The sequence below is a fragment of the Schistocerca cancellata genome, chromosome 3 (assembly GCF_023864275.1).
Source record: "Schistocerca cancellata isolate TAMUIC-IGC-003103 chromosome 3, iqSchCanc2.1, whole genome shotgun sequence".
Classification (NCBI taxonomy): Eukaryota; Metazoa; Arthropoda; class Insecta; order Orthoptera; family Acrididae; genus Schistocerca; species Schistocerca cancellata.
This window is the reverse complement of record NC_064628.1, coordinates 943,979,821-943,999,947: the sequence shown is the minus strand read 5'-3', so window position 1 is coordinate 943,999,947 and position 20,127 is coordinate 943,979,821. Positions and strand designations below refer to the sequence as shown.

The 20,127-nt window shown below is 43.0% G+C and overlaps 1 protein-coding gene across 1 annotated transcript in view; it reads right to left on the bottom strand.

The window, feature by feature from the left end:
• LOC126176671 (collagen alpha-1(XV) chain-like) overlaps positions 1-20,127 on the bottom strand; it is a 241,260-nt gene that overhangs the window by 73,185 nt on the left and 147,948 nt on the right. The window contains exon 7 of the mRNA XM_049923830.1: positions 5,394-5,507. Coding sequence (XP_049779787.1) covers positions 5,394-5,507 — 114 coding nt within the window. The remainder of the gene's footprint in view (positions 1-5,393; positions 5,508-20,127) is intronic.

Here is a 20,127-nt window from a genome sequence, read left to right as displayed (position 1 = left end):
CATTTTCAGCTGTTCCCTATCGACAGCTAAAGGTCTTGATTTAATTATCATTTCATTCTAGAGAGCTGCACGGCCACCCATGGTATCTGTCCTTTTCATACCATTTTTCAATGTCTAGATCCGTTTTCTGTCGACCTGATGCTAGTTCAGTGGTCTCTGAGGACTAAAATCAGATTTCCGTTATGGATTGCAAAATATTTGATTTTTTTTAAAAACATGAACATGAAAAGGATATTAAAATTTCCAAAGAAAGTCCACGACATACTGCACAAGAGCACTAAAATTCTGGAAAACCATAACCATACATTTATCTTAAGAAAACTACAAGTTCGTCGAGTTAAAAACTAGAATTACGTATTTTACGCAGTCTCCTACCGACGAACATGACATAGCAGCTGTGTAGAAAGACCAAAAAATCCTCACGAAAATTCAGTATTAGTCTGATAATTTGAGTGGTTCAAAATAACAGGACTGCACACAGTCAGCCCTCAAAAATCATATTACACTTGTAAGGAAGGGTACAGTACCCTTACGTAGTATCGATTACGCACTATGCAGAGATCATACATGGTTTCAGCAAAGACTGCAGTGCAGTCAACAATGTGCGAGTAGGTAAGCAGTAGTCGAGTGTTGGAGGCCGTGGGTGGAAGTCGAATGAGAGAGGCCAGAGAGAGAGGCTGCTTGGTAGCGAGGCCGGAGATCAGCGGCAGAATGGCACACCGTGTTTGATGTTCATAAATGCTTATATATTGAGTGATTTAATTAATAAATTCCAGCATATAAGAAAGGAGATGTTATCATTTAGTAGTTTTCACAATAACGGAAGTGGACAACAATGAGTTCAAAAAAAATGGTTCAAATGGCTCTGAGCACTATGTGACTTAACTGCTGAGGTCATCAGTCCGCTAGAACTTAGCACTACTTAAACCTAACTAACCTAAGGACATCACACACATCCAAGCCCTAGGCAGGATTTGAACCTGCGACCGTAGCGGTCGCGCGGTTCCACACTGTAGCGCCTAGAACCGCCCGGCCACTCCGGCCGGCAGCAATGAGTCTCACGACAAGGAGGAAAGATATATATTATGCTAAAATAATTGAAATATAACTTCACCTACAGCGTATGCGAATAATATAGTTCGGTGCGAAACTGGGGGGAGGCTACACACTGGTAATTCTTGAAACAGCGGGAAACCTAAGTATCCATTGCCTGGAAAAGTGCAAAACATCGACCCCAACGCGTGAGGTTTTCTGGGTCTCCTACCACGCCGTGCATCATCTCTGGCACGGACACCGGTCTCCGAACTGACAGAGCGCTCCACTGAGTCTGGCTGAGACACGCTTCCTGGCTGGACAGCTCCAACACCTGCCGTGGGATGTACGACGGCGGGGGTATACCGGCGGACGCCCACGCACCTAACAGTTCCTCTGAACCTGCAGACTATAGAGCCCGTCATCATGCAAAATGTTTCCAATCGACGTTTGGTGCTGGAAAATATTTGAAAACTATACACATTCAAAGTTATGTTCGAGAACATTTGTCATATTTCTTTCATTATTGTTTGTAAGCCAATTGAAATGTTACCAAACCTTCACAACTAACTTTCACACTAAGCTGAACTGCATTCTGTGTACTTTAAGGGGCTCCGGAAAGGCTCAAAACCATGAAAAGTTCAATTTTTACTTTTTTGCGTTTTCTGAATCTGCAGACTATTACCTTTTAATAGATATATAATTTATTCAATTCCGAAGACTACAACTATTTTTAAATTTTTTTTGAAATGTGATCTACATGGGCGTGACCCACTGTGGCGCTGTTAAACTGCTGTCAAATGGTGTTATTATTAACGTCCGTGTTCATCAGGTACATTTTAGTGATGTGAGATAAAGTATGTGTTGTGGCTAACCTGTGATGGTTCAATGTATATCGCTGGTGTGATTGTCGATTGTTTCATGTTCATTTACTCTGTCGTTATCTCGAAAATATTCGTAATTAATTCTGTTTCTTGAGTCCCTGTTTTGTTGAAGTATAATAATGAGCAAAAGCAAAGTTGCTGTTGCGACTTTCAATGATGGCAACATTGTAAGGTGCAAGGTATTTAGAAATATGGGAATGAAGATAGGTTCTAACATGCTACGAGCGATGCTTGCTTTAGACAAGGGACGCCTTCGGGCTGCAGACAGGGCTGTAAAGAGTCTAGAAATACAAGCAAGAGTAAACAGGAGGAGGAACAAGAGGAAGCTGGAGGAAGAGTTTGCAGAGGATGAAGATAATCCATCCTATGGACCAGGAATGCACTAAAAAGTTAATCCAATCTTTGTCGCTCGATTCCCAAAACTTTTATTTTCTCATACTAATTACATGTTTTCTAAGGATCTTCCAAACATATTTGTTTCAAACTTTCAGTAAATGTTACACAGTACCTTCTGCATAATTTACCACAGCCTTTTTCCAAAAAACTGTATATTTTTGAATATATAAATAAAAAATTGCAAAAAAATGTTGTGAATTTTCATTACAATTGAAAAAAAATCTTCTTTAATAACTGAACTAAAATTTTGTAAAATCCCTGTGTTAAGTTGTAGCCCATATTTCAATAAATAATCTGTAAAAAGTTCAACTTCCTACCTCATATACTTTGTGAGGAAAGATGTAATTTATAAGCGTTATTTTAACATTGCAAGTATAGGGCGTTCCGGAGCCCCTTAAGAAAAGTGAGTTGGCACTATTTAGACCAGGCCAAATAGCGTTTCGGCCGCGCTCCTGCCCAGCGCTCTGAGCGCTGTGGCGAGAGGTGCTGAGGGACGAGGAGGGACTGGAGAAGAAAAGCAAGGCTCCAGCCGGTCGCCGCTGGAGCGCGGCAGTCGGACTATCACAGTTTGCCGACAATAAGAACTACTCTAAATTAGGGTTATGTTCTGAATTGGGAATACCGTTGTGTCACGCAATTGTTCAAAAACTGGAAAAAAGTGGAGAAAACACATCACTTACTGCTGAATGGGAATTCGTTTCCGAACACAATGCAAAGTGCTTAATACACCATCGCACTATTACGACCTCTAGAAACGTTCACTGGAACATTGTTACAACGCCAGGCTCAGAGACGGCATGGTTAGGGAAGAAACTGACTTGAGGGATAGCGGTTCTAGGCGCGCAGTCCGGAACCGCGCGGCTGCTACGGTCGCAGGTTCGAATCCTGCCTCGGGCATGGATGTGTGTGATGTCCTTAGGTTACTTAGGTTTAAGTAGTTCTAAGTTCTAGGGGACTGATGACCACAGATGTTAAGTCCCATAGTGCTCAGAGCCATTTGAACCATTTGACTTGACGGAAAATAGAGAAAATGACATGAGCTGATAGACGTACGGCGTAAATCTTATAGAATGTTGCCCCACGAAACGTAACCTCGACTGGACGGGCAAGTCGGAGAAGTTAGTTCAGTGTCTCTTTCAACGTATGTGTGCGAACATTTTTTTCTGTTATGAAATTGAAAAAGTCATCAAAACTTTCGGGTTTAACAGATTTTAGTCTGCGTATCACTATCTATTTGTATCAAGAACAGTAGTTCGAGATATATTACATACTAGCTTAGCACTACTGTTTTGCTTGCTTAGTCAGTATGCTCTTCAATTGTTTTTTTTAATTACATTTTTATGTTGTTCAAAAATTGCAAAGCTTTATAAGGCAACAGAGACGTGGTCTTTCCGAATGTACTCCTCACCAAAAAGCAATTCTGGTAGCTGGAAACCAATTTTTTTGTGATTCATACCTTTGCGATTTTGTGGTGATACTTCCGTAGGAATATTTATCCCCTAACATATTTCTTTATATCTAACGAAGAGCCGGCCGCGGTGGTCTAGCGGTTCTGGCGCTGCAGTCCGGAACCGGGGGACTGCTACGGTCGCAGGTTCGAATCCTGCCTCGGGCATGGGTGTGTGTGATGTTCTTAGGTTAGTTAGGTTTAAGTAGTTCTAAGTTCTAGGGGACTTATGACCTAAGATGTTGAGTCCCATAGTGCTCAGAGCCATTTGAACCATTTTTGAATCTAACGAAGAAGTCAAATATCACTCTTCATAGACTTAGTTCTAAAAATGTTTTCACAATCAAATATTTTCATAAAACATTTCACCTCCTAAGTCACCCCACTAGGACTGAATTTCAATAAACAGTGACATGTGCAATATTTTTTGTTTTTACCAAAGAAGACAAATACAACTTTTCATAGACGTAGCGTCAAAAACGCTTACATGACCACAGATTTCCAGAAAGTACTTCATTCCCTATTTTACCCTCATAGGGGATGAATTCCGAAAAACAGTATTTGGTATTCTAACCGAGAGGCCAAATCCAAATTTTCGTAGATTTAGCTTTGAAAAGGCGCTCGTAATACAATACTTCATAAAACATTTCGTCCCCTATTTCACATCATTAGGGGCTTAATATCCAAACACGCTGAAACGTATTTTTTATTTGTAACTGAGAAGTTAAGTATAATCATCAGAGGTGTAGCTTCAAATAATTTTAATAGCTCTTTAATAACGATTTATTTTCAAAAATGTCTCACCCACTACTTCACCCCCATAGGGGTTAAATTTCCAAACGTGATGAATCAAGTATTTCTTTATTTTTGACCGAGATAACAAATACCAACTTTCGTAGGTCACGCTTAAAAATTGCCTTAATTGCGAAATATTTTCAAAAGATATTTCATCTCCTATTTCACCCCCTTAATGGTGGAATTGCGAAACATCACTCCTTAAAAGACTTCTTAAAAGACACCTACAATCTAAAATTAACATCCTATCCAAATTTCATACTTCTATCTTTAGCTGTTCGGCCTGAGCGATGATGAGTCAGTGAGTGAGTGAGTCAGTCGGGACTTGTATGCAGAGATGGTGAAAATCAAAATCACTGCGACCGTGTGAGGGCTTCACGCGTTTTGCAAAAACAGGCATAATGTCTGGTGGGATAACAGCAATCAGTGATTTTATTATGTTACTTATAATCCGTCTTGATTGCAAATTTTTTATTCATATGACCGGTTTCGGTTGCAATCAAGACGGATTATCAGTAACTTCACGCGTTTACTAGTAGTGATACTCATGGGTGGTCCAGACAGTTTCGGGTGGTGTGCTGGCATTTCAGTCACAAAATATATTTAGTATCCTCTACTATGTTCTGTATCCTATGAACACGATACTAAACACGTCATCGAGTTCTGTGATGTAAATAATGGTACAGGCTAAATTAATATAAAATAATTTTTACTCACCATTCCGGGAAACCACTGTGGCAGCGTGAGGGGACAGAAAGGATTAACGCCGGTTAGTAGGAGCAAGTTGGGCACGACACAGCAGAGGCAGTGCAGCAGGAGTGTGGTCGGAGTGTACTTACACTCGGCTCATTGACGACGTTGAAGGCCTCGATGGGCAGGGCGCGCGTCGACGGCCGCTCCGTCGTCGTCGTGGTGGGCGGCGGCTGCGTCGACACCGCCATCAGCGACCCCAGCTGTGGGCCACAGTAGCGCGGTGAGACTAAGAGAACTTGCAGTTCGCGATCCACCACAACACCAAACCCGGTCAAGATCTACAGGGTGGTCACAATAAAACCGGGACGGAAAATATTTCATGCACCCTAAGATAGGCAGCCCAAGTTACATTGTCCATGCCCGGGGCAAATGGTGCAAAAAGAGCTGCCTATCTTGAGGTGCGTGAAATATTTTCCTGGGCACTTTTATTTTGCCCACGCTCTACACCTCGATCTGTAACCACACTCCTCAAACCACTGTGAAGTACATGGACGAGGCTATTTCTCATTTATTATGGCCTTTTCTGGGTCTGTTCACGAATGGAGCACGGGGAGAATGATTACTTAAATGCTTCTGTACGAGTTGTGATTGGTCTAATCTCGTCCCCGCCGTCCCTACAGCAGCAATAAGCAAAAGAGTCGTAATATATTCCTAGATGAATCACTTAAAAGTTGGATCTTGAAACTGAATAGTTGGGTTTCTCTCTGGAAAGTCGGCAATTGTCTTGAAGCGTCTTCCAATTTGGTTCTTTCAGTATCTTTATGACATACGCCTATTGTTCAAACAAACCTCTGATCATTCGTCCTATCTTTAGCTGTATATATTCAATGTCTCCTGTTACGTCCTCGCTGGTAGAAGTCGCGTACACGTCGGTAATGTTCTAGGATGGTTACGCTAATGTCTTGTAACCAAATTCCTTTATAGCATTACTGCGTTTCCCTTGCATACCATCAACCTCAATCTGCCACCTGCTTTATCTACGACCAAGCCGATGTGATGGTTCCATTTTATGCCCCTATGAACGCTTACACCCAGACATTTTCGTTACTTGACCAATTCTGCTTGTAAGTCATTGATACTGTAGTCACAGTATACTAGGTATTATTTTCATTTTTGGCAATGCAAAAATTTTTGTTACTGAACATTGAAAGCAAGATTTCTGATTTGCACCCCTATGAAATCTTCATTATCAAGACCGATATGTGTACCGTTTCGATACCAAGCCTAAATATTTCTGCAGTTTTTACCACATAGTACTTCATCATACGTAACTTTAGCATTCCCAAAGAGTCTAATGCTACTATTAATATTCCATGAATGGTCATTAACACGCAAAATGAAAAACCAGAATCCCAACACCTCATTCTGAGCCACACTTCAAGCTACTTCTACCTCTTTCGATGACTCTGCATCCAAAGTAACGTGCTGCGTCCTCCCTTGCCAAGATATCTCCAATCAGCTCACAAATTGCCACTGCCACTCATGTTTATAATAAGCGTACGTGTGGCTCTGAGTCAAATGCTTTATGGTAATTTAAAACAATACTGTAGACGTAGGCTTCCGCGGCCGTTGTCACAGTCAATAAAATTCTTCTGGGTTCCTGGCTTCATTGTCAACTATAAAATTTCGACGTTTCAGGGACTGTTACAAGGCGCCTTCATCAGGGCGTATGGCCTTTGAGTAGTATTAAGTCACCGACCTACAAACTAGCGAAGGAATTGCCTCCGAAGCTTAGACGTCGAGAAAGCCACACAGATTCATACGTCAAGGACTTCGTCGACTGCAGCACGTTTGTAAGTCTCGGGTGCGGATCTGATGGTCAGTTTTGACGTGAAGTCTTTATTTACGAATGTACCGGTGACGGACACCTTGAACATCTTAGAGGAAGGCATGGCACCTGGTATATGCGAGTTGGTGCGCCACTATTTGACGACCATCTCTTTCAGGTGGAAAGGGGATTTCTATGAGCAGACGGACGGTGTAGTTATGGGTTCCCCTCTATCGCCTGTCGCAGCAGACATTTTTATGCAAGCGTTCTAAGAAACAGCGCTCCAGTCCGCACCATTACGCCCAGAATGCTGGCTGCGACACGTGACGACACCTCTGTCATCTGGCCACACGCAGAAGAGCTTCAGAACTTCCACCAATATCTCAATCAGCAGCGCAGCAAAATTCGCTTTACCATGGAGATAGAAAAGAACGGCGTATTGCTTTCTCTCGACGTGGAAGTTTACCGTAGGCCTGACGGGAAGCTTGGACACAGAGTTTATAGGAAGCCACCAACACGGACAGGAACCTGCATGCATTCTCCCACCACCGTCCTATACAAAAGAAATCGGCCCTGCAAGCCTCCAGGATCAGTGACGAACCCAATCTCAAAGCTGAACTACAGAATCTCAGGAGCTACAGGCTACGTCGTGAAGATGATACACAAAACTATGGCGCCAACGGAGGAGGGCAACAGGGAGGTACAGAACGAAGCACGGAGCACCGTCCTGCTATTATACGTACAATGTGGGCAAAATTCTCTGCTGGGCAGGTATTAAGCCGAGTTTTCGGAGCAACAACAAAATAAAAGACGTTCTGGGCTAGACGAAACATACAATTGACAAGTTTCATGCCGCTGGAGTATATGAAATCGGGTGCGAATGTGGATTGGTGTGTGGAGGTGAGACTGGGCGTCCAATAAGCACAAGGTTATCTGAACACGTCTCAAACAGTACAACAAATCAGATGTGGCAAAACACCAGGAACAGTGAAGGGTGAAGATCGAATTTCGAGAGGCCCGTGTACTGACGAAAAAGCCGTTTAGTTTGAGGTGGAACATTAGAGAGGCTATAGAAATAAACAAGCGACCCGACAACGTGAATTGAGAAGACGGGGCCGGCCGCTGTGGCCGAGTGGTTCTAGGTGCTTTAGTCCGGAAACGCGCTGCTGCTACGGTTCGAATCTTGCCTTGGGCATGGATGTGGGTGATGTCCTTAGGTTTGAGTAGTTCTAAGTCTAGGGGACTGATGACCTCGGATGTTAAGTCCCATAGTGCTCAGAGCGATTTGAACCATTTGAAGAGAAGGCGGGTACCGACTTCCAGCAGTCACGGCTTTGTGGAAGGACAGCTCACGCAGGGCAACAAGCGCGCGGTAGGCCACAGCGGCGGAGAGTACACAGAGTGCTGACGTCCCCAGACGATACTAGGCAGTTAGTACACAATGCCACGCTGCAGTCGCCGCCCAGTTTCTACCAACGGCAAGCAATAAACTCCAATGGAAAATGCCTATTTCTGCCAATGATATTACGTAATGCAAAGACCAATAAAAGAACACCTAATAGCCTTCCTCCTCACCCTCATATCCAATGACAGTACTCCTCCATAGTGTATAAGTAACCAAACTAGTGCTCATTCAGCAGTTAGCAGTACACCCTGAGAAAGGCGTCTTGCAATGGTCGCCGAAACGTCAGAATTTAATAGTTCACAATGCGGCCTTAAACCCAAAAGAACTTTATTGAATAAAAAAGCGCTGCATGAAAAACGATTTCGTTGATCCACGACTTACAGGATGTCATGTGAGAACAATGAGTGCAGAGTTTCAAATGATTCAGGTTTCCCTCATCCGTGATGATTGCTACGGAGGAAATGACTCTCGTTCGAGACACCTTATTGTTATAGTTTAGCTCAAAATATGTTCCTACATTCTCCAGCAATTGCTTTTAGGGGAATTGTGAACTGGTGTGACATACGTTTTAGTGCAACCACTGGGTGCGGTATTTTATTGAAATAACTTACCGTATATTATGGTTATTAAGGAAGGGTCTAGTGCAACAGGAAACTAGGAACAGAATCCGGTAGGGATACGACCGGACGTTGGAGCTTTGTTCAGTTTTAACGATATCAACAAGACTGGCCCTGAAATGTGTTTCACTCATCTTTCGAGTAATATATGAACTGAACTGGGACAATATACAGAAACTTCCATTCAGTGATTTCTGTGCCTTTCGGGGGAAGTCATTTTGTCTCATCCAGAAGTCGTTCGTCCCCATATCATACATACACTGACACACATTCGGCATACACTGGTAATGCAAAATATTCTGACCACTGCCGACCGCGATGGCGGATGCCGCCAGGTGGCGTTTCGGGCACGGGACGCGCTATGAAAAGTATGTAAGCGCAGCAGAGATGGATGGGAACCACCCTAACGAAGATATGGGCTCCAGGTAGGTAAGTCCTCTGAGATAAGAGTTTTTATCAAAAGACGGATTATTACCAGAATGAGATTTTCACTATGAAGCGAAGTATGCGCTGATATGAAACTTCGTGGCAGATTAAAACTGTGTGCCGGACAGAGACTCGAACTCGGGACCTTTACCTTCCGCAGGCAAGTGCTCTACCAACTCAGCTACCCAAGCATGAGTCACGCCCCGTCATCACAGCTTTACTTCTGCCAGTGCCTCGTCTCCTACTTTCCAAATTTTACAGAAGCTCTGGCAAAGGTCACGAGTTCGAGTCTCGGTCCGGCACATAGTTTTAATCTGCCAGGAAGTTTGATTGACAGATTATTAATACGATAATCTTCTGAACGAGTATCTAGAAAACGGCGAAGCTGGTCGAATGTTCACGTGCTACTGTCGTGTGCATCTATGCAAGAAGATATAGCAGCGAAGCTACCACTACGCGCTAAATGGTTCGACGTCCAAGTTCTTCACAGGACGTGGTGTGCAGAGGCTTGTCTGCTCTGTAAAGTAGGATAGATGGCGATCTGTGGCATCTCTGCCGAAAGAGCACAACGCTGAAGGGTGCACCAGTGTTTCGGAAAAAGCGTTAATCGTACATTGGTGTGTACGGACCTCCGCAGCAGACATGTACACATGTTGACCCAACGAAATCGTGAATAACGATTGAAGTGGGCACAGAACCCTCTGGATTCGACCGTCGAGCAATGGAAACTTGGCTCTTTTGATGAATCACATGGCTGTTTCACTAGGTCGCTGATCGTCTTCACAAACGCCGACATAGGGTGAACGGCGGCTTGGAACGTGCAGCGTGCCACGGTCGCAGGCTGCTGGGAGCAGTATTGCGCTGTGGGAGACATTCTTCTGCGTTTGCATTGGACCTGTGGTAGTAATGGAAGACACATTGGTAGCTGTGAACCTCCTGCATCCCTTCTTGAGTGACGTCTTCCCCGATGGCGACGTCATCTTTCATCAGTATAACTCTTTGTGTCGCGGAGCCAGAATCGTGCTACAGACGTTGTCGGTGCATTGTAGTGAACTCACGTCGATGTCTCGAGGACAAAATTTGCTTGATGCAAATGCTAGGGGACCCATCTGGGTCACAATCTGTCGCGATATGCAAATCAACGGCGCTTTATTTACGGGAATTACGAGAGCTTTGCATAGACATCTAATGCCCAGTACCTTCACAAACCTACCAGCGATCTTTCGGATCCTTGATACACAGAATCAGTGATGTACGTCTTTCCAAGGACAGGCGAACAATTTATTAAGCAGGTGGTCATAATGATTTGGTTCATCAGTGCATATTAGAAAGAGTTCGATAAAACTGGAGGTAAAGTGTAGCTTTAAGTCGAATGCACCATTGATCACAGGGATCGCGGAAACCAGGCATACTAACTGAAGCCGTCAGTGTTTTGAAACGTCGCTTTCACTGCTTCACAGCGGTTACAGGATTTTCTCTACACCCGGACTCAGTCACACTACGTACATAAGGTGATCAGAACGTGTAGGCAGTGTCAACCATTTCAAAGTGAACGTTTTTTTAAAAACCATAATGTTATACAAGAAGTACATACGGAAATTGTAATGTATTCGTATATTTGATGTTATATGTTTCCGAACTTAGTTATTCTTGTCAGATCATACAGTGCTATGAAATAATTGAGTCTACGGCTTCTGTACGTTTTCCATAGCAAGCAGAGCTCTAAGAGTTCGAATACATAACTGGAGGCCGTAGCTGAGAACGAAGTGGAACTAGATTGTAGCCTGTGCGCCTGTTATTCAATATGAACATCGAGTGAGCGCCAAGGAAAGCAAGGATATATTTTGCAGAAGGAGTAAAGTGACCTATTGTAGAGGACATCTCCTCTACTCCTCCCAGAATGGGACGAAACGTTGGCTTTCAGAAAGAAATTATTGTAATATTTTAATACGTGTTACTTTGCAGACGTTTACGTTTTACAAATTTCTGTTTCCGTCTGCGTGTCTAGAGGCGTGTGTGTTTGGAGCTGTTTGGAACTGAAGAACAAGACGGCGTGGGTAACAAAGACAGATAACAAACTGAGAGCCGTAAGCAAATTAACTTTTCCCACGAAGGAGGCAGTTTACAAAACAGCGATTCGTCCTGTTAGTGAATGATGTTCGCCATTCTGTGAGGCTTTCGAGGTGGAGTTAACAGAGGATCCTAGCGAAATGAGTGCTTCGCGACGCTGTTTATTTTATTCTGAGGAAAGCAGAAAGAACCTCTCTCGACCCCTTCTGCTGCAGTTTCTGACTGAGTGTATGTACCGGCCGCGGTGGTCTCGCGGTTCTAGGCGCTTCAGTCCGGAACCGCGCGACTGCTATGGTCGCAGGTTCGAATCCTGCCTCGGGCATGAATGTGTGTGATGTCCTTAGGTTAGTTAGGTTTAAGTAGTTCTAAGTTCTAGGGGACTGATGACCACAGCTGTTAATTCCCATAGTGCTCAGAGCCATTTGAGTGTATATACCGAGAGTCACCGCGCTGCAGTTACCACCCTTTTTGTTGCAAGTCACTTTGGGAGGAACCTGGTGTTTACCGAGCTGCGATCTGTTCGCCACGGTTTGCTTTAGGAGGCGCGCCGCTGCTGCTGTGGATAGGACTGTGCTGCCACGAGGTATCCGCATTGCACGTCCACATGTCGCGACGCGGTAATCTTTACAGTCCACCACCTGTATTATGTGATAGTATCCGTTACCAGTGGCTGCCTTCTTTCCTTACCCTTTTTCAGTTGAATTTACGCTTCGTATTTTCTTTCTAAGGACTTGACTTTGTTCTGCTACTGTACGTACTTACGGAACTACCTGTAACCCCTAACTTGTCCCACAGCAAGTCAATTTCTCTCCGCGTGGCTATTACCTGCTTGAGTTAGCTTTTGACTGGGCTACCTCGTATTTGTGTTTCTTAATTTATGAAAATATGATTCCATTACGAGAATCTACAAACTTGCAGTAGCCTGTAGCTTTCCTGCTGTCCCTCCTGTCTTTAATTAAGTCATTACTAGGTGATGGAACAATGTAGTAGGAGCGAACCACGCATGGTCCGGGACAGAACATTACCAAGTGGATGATCTGTTAGTCACCAATGACATTTAGTACATCTCTGAAAGCCATTTATTCCGTATTTCCATATTCTACGTAAAAAACAGACAGCTAGAAAACTTTGAAAGGTGGAGTGGAGACATGGACATGACTGAAACTTTTTACACTTTACAGAGCGTTTGGACCATGTGTCAAAATCCTGGAGATTTACGATGGTTGTCTTCGGCCTTGGAATGATGTGTGCGACTTACCGTCGAGGCAGTATAATATTACGACGATACTACACTTGCTAATTAAGAAAATGAAAGAAATGAGGGAGCGAATCATGGTACTGGCACCTAAGTCAGCATCAAGGAGGCTGTCGGACATCACATTCGTGGAAGAGGTCTCAGTATTGCGAAGTGTGGAAAGCAGCTGTGAAGGAGGGTAATCGATCAGCATGTAGGAGCATTTTCCGTCAAACACTACTGTCCGACCATGAGTCTCCGTCTTAACCTGCTAGGGCGGCTCACAATATCAAATTTCCTGTTGCACAATGAATGGTTAATTCCAGAATCAACACTCAGACTGTGGAAGTTTGTCCCCGATATCCATTTTCCTATACTCCACTTCACTTTCTGGTGTTTAAGGTCCAACGTTGCAATGTTGTCATGACAAATACTGTATATAGGCAGGCGTAAAATCGCCTTGAAGCCTCTGCTTTCTACAAAAATCAAGTGAAAAATCTGAAATTTACGTATGGATCTATAGGATCTGTAAACATGTCGAAAATATGTTCTCAACTAAAGGATTTTCATCAGAATGAAAGCGTCGTAAAAAAAACTGTGTCAAACGATTGATGTAATTTGCTTAGGAGAACGATACGCAACAGTTTCATCAACAACAGACTGCTTTCCATTCGTGTCACCCGTTTTCAGTTCTGATAAAATTAAAAATGTGTATAAGTAGAGGACAGACAGATACCGCATACAGGAAAATTAAAGAAACCTTTGGAAGAAATAAAAGAAGCTGTGTGATATTACGAGTTCAGATGAAAAACCAGTACTAAGCAAGGTTGAAGGAATGTATATGTGGGCTATAGAAGGGAAATGGTATGTTATGGAAAGGGAAGAAGACGTAGTTGAAGTTGAGACAGGAGAATTTGTCAGACCACTGAAAGACCTAAGTCAAAACAAATTCCCTGGAGAAGACGACATCCCCTGAAAGCTATCCAAATTTTTGGGGCACCATGTCATGACGAAGCTATTCCATCTGGTTTGCAAGATTTATGAGACAGGCAAAATACCCTGAGACTTCAAGAATAATGTAATAACTTCAACCCCAAGGAAAGCAGATGCTGACAGGTGTGAATGTTACCGAATAATCAGTTTCATAACTCGTAGTCGCAAAATGTTAATACGAATTATTTGCAGAAGAACGGAAACACTGGTAGAAGCCGATCTCGAGAAGAATCAATTTGGATTCCGAAGAAATCTAGGAGCACTCGAGGCAATACTGATCATGGGTTTGTTTCAGGAGACAGGTTAAGAGAAGGCAAATCTACGTTTGTAGCATTTGTAGACTTGGGAAAAAATATTTTGACTGGAAAACTCTCTTAAGTTAGCATGGGTAAAAAACAGGGATCGAAAGGTTATTTACAACTTGTACAGAAAATAAGACGGCAGTTATAAGACTCGAGGGCCACGAAAGGGAACCAGGGGCTGAGAAGGGAGTGAGAGAGGATTGTAGCCTATCGTTGATGTTATCCAATCGGGACACTCAGCAAGTAGTACAAGAAATCAAACAAAATTATGACGCATAAATTAAAGTTCAGGTAGAAGAAATAAAAAGTTTAAAGTCTGCCGATGGCATTGTAATTATGTCAGAGACAGAAAGCGACACGTATTGATAGTTGAATGTAACGGTTAGCGTCTCGAAAGGAGGACATGAGGTGAACATCAACAGAAGCATAACAACTCTAATCAAATATAGTCGAATTAAATCAGGCGATGCGGTGGAAATTGCATTACGAAACGAGATACTGAAAGTGGTGGACGAGTTTTTCTATTTCAGCGGTAAAACAGTTTGTGAAGGCCAAAGTAGAGAGGATATAAAATGTGAACCTGGCTATGGCAAAAATAGTGCTTCTGAAGAAGAGAAATTTGTTAATATCAAATACGTTAAGTGCTAGGAAGTCGCTCCTGAACGTATTTTCTGGAGTGTAGCCTTGTATGAATACTAACGTGGACGATAAAAAATTCAAGCAATAAGATATTAGAGGCTTTTGAAATGTGTTGTTGCAGAAGAATGCTGAAAATTGGATGGGTAGATCGGGTAACTGATGAAAACATATTGGACAGAATTTGAGAGAAAAGAAATTTGTTATATAGTTTGACTAAAAGAAGGGATCGGCTGATAGGGCACATTGTGAGAGATAAAGGTACCACCAATTTAGTATTAGAGGAGAGTGCTGGCGGTAAAAATCGCAGAGGGAAACCGAGAGATTAATACAGTAAACAAATTTACAATAATGTAGGCTGCAGCAGAATTCGCAGATGAAGAGGTTTGCACAGTATAGAATAGCGTTGAAAGTTGCATCAAACCACTCTTTGGACTTTAGGCCACAACATTAACAACAACACTAACACAATTAAAAGAATTCTGAATCTACTGATGGGGAAGAAGTAACTCCTAGCTAGGATGGTGCTAATAGCAATCGCATTCCTGTTCAAAAAGAACGGCACGTTTCGAAACGTGTGAAGAGGTAGAATGTGCAAAGAGACGACGAAAGATAAAAAGCAAGCCGTACAAATCCGTAAGTGAAAAAGATAAACTGAGCATAGTTATTGTCTGCGCACGTGTAAACAACAAAGTTTCAGGTACGTGTGACTAACAGTGTTTACTGCTCATAAAACGTGCGCCTACAACATTGTTTAAATAAAATGTGTGAAGAGAAGAATGAGTAAGGTCAACGCAGGTCTTCCCGCATACTATATTTTTTTCTGTCGTAAAGAAGAACAAGTTTGGAAAACGTTTTTTAAAAATGTAGTTGAGCGCCTTGAGCTGCTAGTATGTTAGGCGAAACATAAAATGAATACTCCACTGCCATCGTATCATAAACACTGTGCTGTGGAGTGTACACATTCATGTGAAAGATAAAGCGTTAACGTGAATGTGTACAGTCCATAGCACAGTTTCTATGGATTGACGATGTAAGTTATATTAACACAGTTGAAAGAATTATGAATCCACTGATGGGGAAGAAATAACTCCTAGCTTAATGGTGCAAACAGCAATCGCATTTCTGTTCGAAACAAGCGGCAAGTGTATTTTTCATGATAACTATCTTGCATTTATGCTGTAAATACTTTGATAAACCTGACGTTGATCAGACGACTGGAACAGGTCATAGGAATAAAGCATTTTACCAGCAGCTCAAGGCGGTAATATGACGTTTTTAGCCGGCCGGAATGGCCGAGCGGTTCTAGGCACTTCATCTGGAACCTTGCGACCGCTACGGTCGCAGGTTCGAATCCTGCTTCGGCCATGGATGTGTGTGATGTCCTTAGGTTAGTTAGGTTTAAGTAGTTCTAAGTCCTCAGAAATTAAGTCCCATAGTGCTCAGAGCCATTTTCTTTTTGACGTTTTTAAAGTATGTAACTGTGGCGCACAACGCTTCCAAAAATATATTTAAAAAAGTAATTTCCATTAGTTTATGGTATAAAATACTATTACTATATTATTTTATTTTATGAATTCTGTTCCATAAAAGTTGACGGAAAATCTGTTAAGGAGGAGAAAGACGTACTATCAAGAATGAGACCTGTGCCATAAAATCTGGAAGATAGATCTTTGAGTAAAATTACTGAGCCTGAATTCTAACAACCATTACGGAAATCATTGATATTTTTTCGTATAAATTAGGGTTCTGGCTCATAAAAAACGTTGTTTTCATTTTCTTCGTCGCTGGAGCACCGTCTGCCGATACGGAACCTCATTCATTAATTGAGTAGCGGATACGAATATTAGTTCCACCAAGAATCTGGTTGGACTGGTACAGCACTGCCTATTCTCACCAACCTCAGATTTTATTAGCTTTTCTGTCCTGAGTCTTCTGCCTGATTTAATGCAGCCCATCACGATTTCATCTCCTGTGCGAACCCCCACATCTCTGAGTAGCAACGAACTGTCTTAGATACATTCTGGGTATATGTCTCACTCTTTCTCACTTCTGCGGCTCCTTCCCTTTACATGGAATTTATTCCCTGATAGCTTAATACAGATCGGGTCATTGTATCCCTTCTTCTTTTCCGTACGTTCTTCCCCTGGCGGTCCTCCAGACGATGCAATCACTTCTGATCTGAGAAGTCCACTTCATTTTCAGCAACCATCTCGGGAATTTGGTTTGCCTTCTTTTCCGGTTTTCTCTGAGCCCATTATACATTTGGTCCCTAAGTTTCATGCTAAGTTTATGACTAATATCGTTTATAGAATGAAATTTTCACTCTGGAACCGAGTTTGTGATGATATGAAATTTCGTGGTGGATTAAAATTGTGTGCTGGTGAGACTGGAATTCGGAAACTTCGCCTTACGCGGGCAAGTGCTCCGCCAACTGAGTTACCCGCGCACAGCTCGCAAGCCGTCCTCACAGCTTCACTTCCGCCAGCCCACTTCCTGAGTTCTAGTCTCGGTCCAGCACTCAGTTTCAATCCTCCAGGAAGTTTCAATATCGTTTTTGATACTTCTGATTACTTTCGCCTGTCTTTGATCTACCGTCAATACACGTTCTGTGCACGTTAGTCTGTCCAATCTATTCAACAGGTGACGTATTTCTTCCTCACTCTCTTAGAGGATAGCTGAGTCAACAACGAAACATGTCGCCCATCTACCTTTCGCCCGAATTTTAGTCCCACTGCTGAACGTTTATTTTCTTCGTCGATCCATCGGTGCAGAGATTGAACAGTAAGAGTGAACACACCGTCCGTGCTTTGGGTCCTTCGAATCGGATCATCCTTTCTTCTCTCTTGGTTTCTACGTATTCATCCCATTCATCCAGACTGATGAAGTGAGTTACATAAGGCGCAGTCGTGTACCAGTACGCAGCTGATATTAGTACATGTGCAATATTCGAAGGTTACGATAAGCACGATGACTTCCGACTACCGCTGCTCTCTTCTGATTCCAGTAACAAACAGGGGCAAAAATACAGGTGTGATATCAGATGAAAAAGGTATGAATGAGAGGCATTTACTTTTATCTGAACATGTTATTAAAATCTGTAATTCATCGTACCATTGCATGGACCTGCTTTCTAAATGTAACAGATTCACACATATGACCGCGTTATTGTGCAACGTCAGACTGAAGAAAATATGCGCTAAAAGAGAGCAGGTGTGGGCGCCCGTCTAGAAGAAGATGCAAGAAGCTGAAATGAAGCATGCACTGGGACTTGAGGAGAAGTACCAGACTGACCTGGAGACAGAACAGGAAGACTAAATGTGGGTGCTTTACTGGAGCAGCTAAGAAACGAAAAAAGGAGAACCAGAAGGAAGAAACGACAGTCATTGGAGGTATCGGATGTTTCCAGCGTTTGTGATGATGACGATGTCTACGATAACCGATTTGCTAACACACTGAAATCACTGGCTACAAGTACGTGTGTTGCACGTGTGGAAAAGTGCCTGAAGACAAAGAGCTGTGGAGTTAGGTGCTTTGTTAGGAATAATGTTGCATGTACCAGAGAACACTTCCGGAGGGCATTTCTGGGAGAATTGTTTAACCAATAAATGAACATTCTAAAACTATTTTCACTGTTGAATATTCAATATACGAGCACCTTCCCAATCGCAAGATTGGCCAACTCCTACCGGTAATTAGCGTATAGGGTGAGGAATCGCGTGTAGTGGCACCCTTGTGACTTTCCCAGTTTAGCTTCATTGAACCATTTCTTTACGTTTAAGCTCACTCAGTACAGTAAATGTAGAGAACCTACAGAAATCTTAAATACAGTTCATATCAGGTTACTTATGACGAATGTGTTAAAAAAATGATTTTAGCCTCATCACTACCATTAGTATGAGCGTGTATCCGACGATAGGTTATCAAAGGAACAGTGAGAATGTTGTTATTATTGAAGGGAGCATTATAACGGTTTCCTGAATTCTCGTAATTACAGCTGGGACTGTAGGTTGTGCTGCTTCAGGTCTCAATGTTTAGACCCTCTGCTGCTGACTCCGCAGTTTCGCGTCGAATTACGCAACCAAATGAACAGGTTTCCAAAGCGAACCGCCGACGCGCACTTTCGGGACAAAGCGGGTCGACCAACTGCACGCACATACTGACGTTTGCCGCGCCGCCAATGGCGCCATATTGAGCGCCTGTAGTGTGCGTTAAAAAACTCTGTCCACTGATATGTATCTGTTTTCTGTACGTCTCGTAGTTTCTGCAGAATCCTCTTCTCAAACCGCGATGGTACTTACGAATAGCCCTTTATGTCCCACGCTCGGAAACGAAACGAAACTGTGTGAAACAGTTTTTTCATATTGTTACTTCCGAGTAAGTCGTTTACTAAAATAACAAAACATTAACGTGTTTCACTCCGAAACTGTGTAAACTGCGCACTGTTCCTGTACTTCGCTTTACACGTGGTTGAGTCACGTTAGTGTGACCAGCGCCTATGTTCGACGTCAACGTGCATCAAACCCTCACAGACAGCACTAGTAGGGGACGGTATATATGCTGTGTGTGTGGGGGGGGGGGGGACATGGAAAACAGTGCACTCATTGTCGTTATACGGAAACGGAGTGAATTATCCGATGTCTAAGAGGAAAAGATCATTGGCATTCTCAAAAATGTTTCAAATGGCTCTGAACACTATGGGACTTAAAATCTATGGTCATCAGTCCCCTAGAACTTAGAGCTGCTTAAACCTAGCTAACCTAAGGACATCGCACAACACATTGGCATTCTCGCCAAGGATAGAAACCTTTCCGAAAGACAAAGTTCGTAAACTGCTAGCGTCCCACCATGGTTGGCTCTGAGCACTATGGGAGTTAACATGTTGTCATCAGTCCCCTAGAACTTAGAACTACTTAAACCTAACTAACCTAAGGACATCACACCCATCCATGCCCAAGGCAGGATTCGAACCTACGACCGTAGCGGTCGTGCGGTTCCAGACTGTAGCGCTTAGAAGCGCTCGGCCACGCCGGCCGGCCCCACCTATTGTAGAAGCAGTAACCGATCTAAGAACTGCACCAGACACTTGTTGTCTTACACAGGCGTCACTGATCACTGTGAGGTATTGTGCCTGTTTCGATATCTCTGCCTCGTGATGACTGGGTGTTGTGTGCTGTCCTTAGGTTAGTTAGGTTGAAGTAGTTCTAAGTTCTAGGGGACTGATGACCACAGATGTTCAGTCCCATAGTGCTCAGAGCCATTTTTTTCGATATCTCTGTATTTGAATACACATGCCTACACCAGTTTCAGTGTTCAAAAATGGTTGAAATGGCTCTGAGCACTATGGGACTTATCATCTATGGTCATCA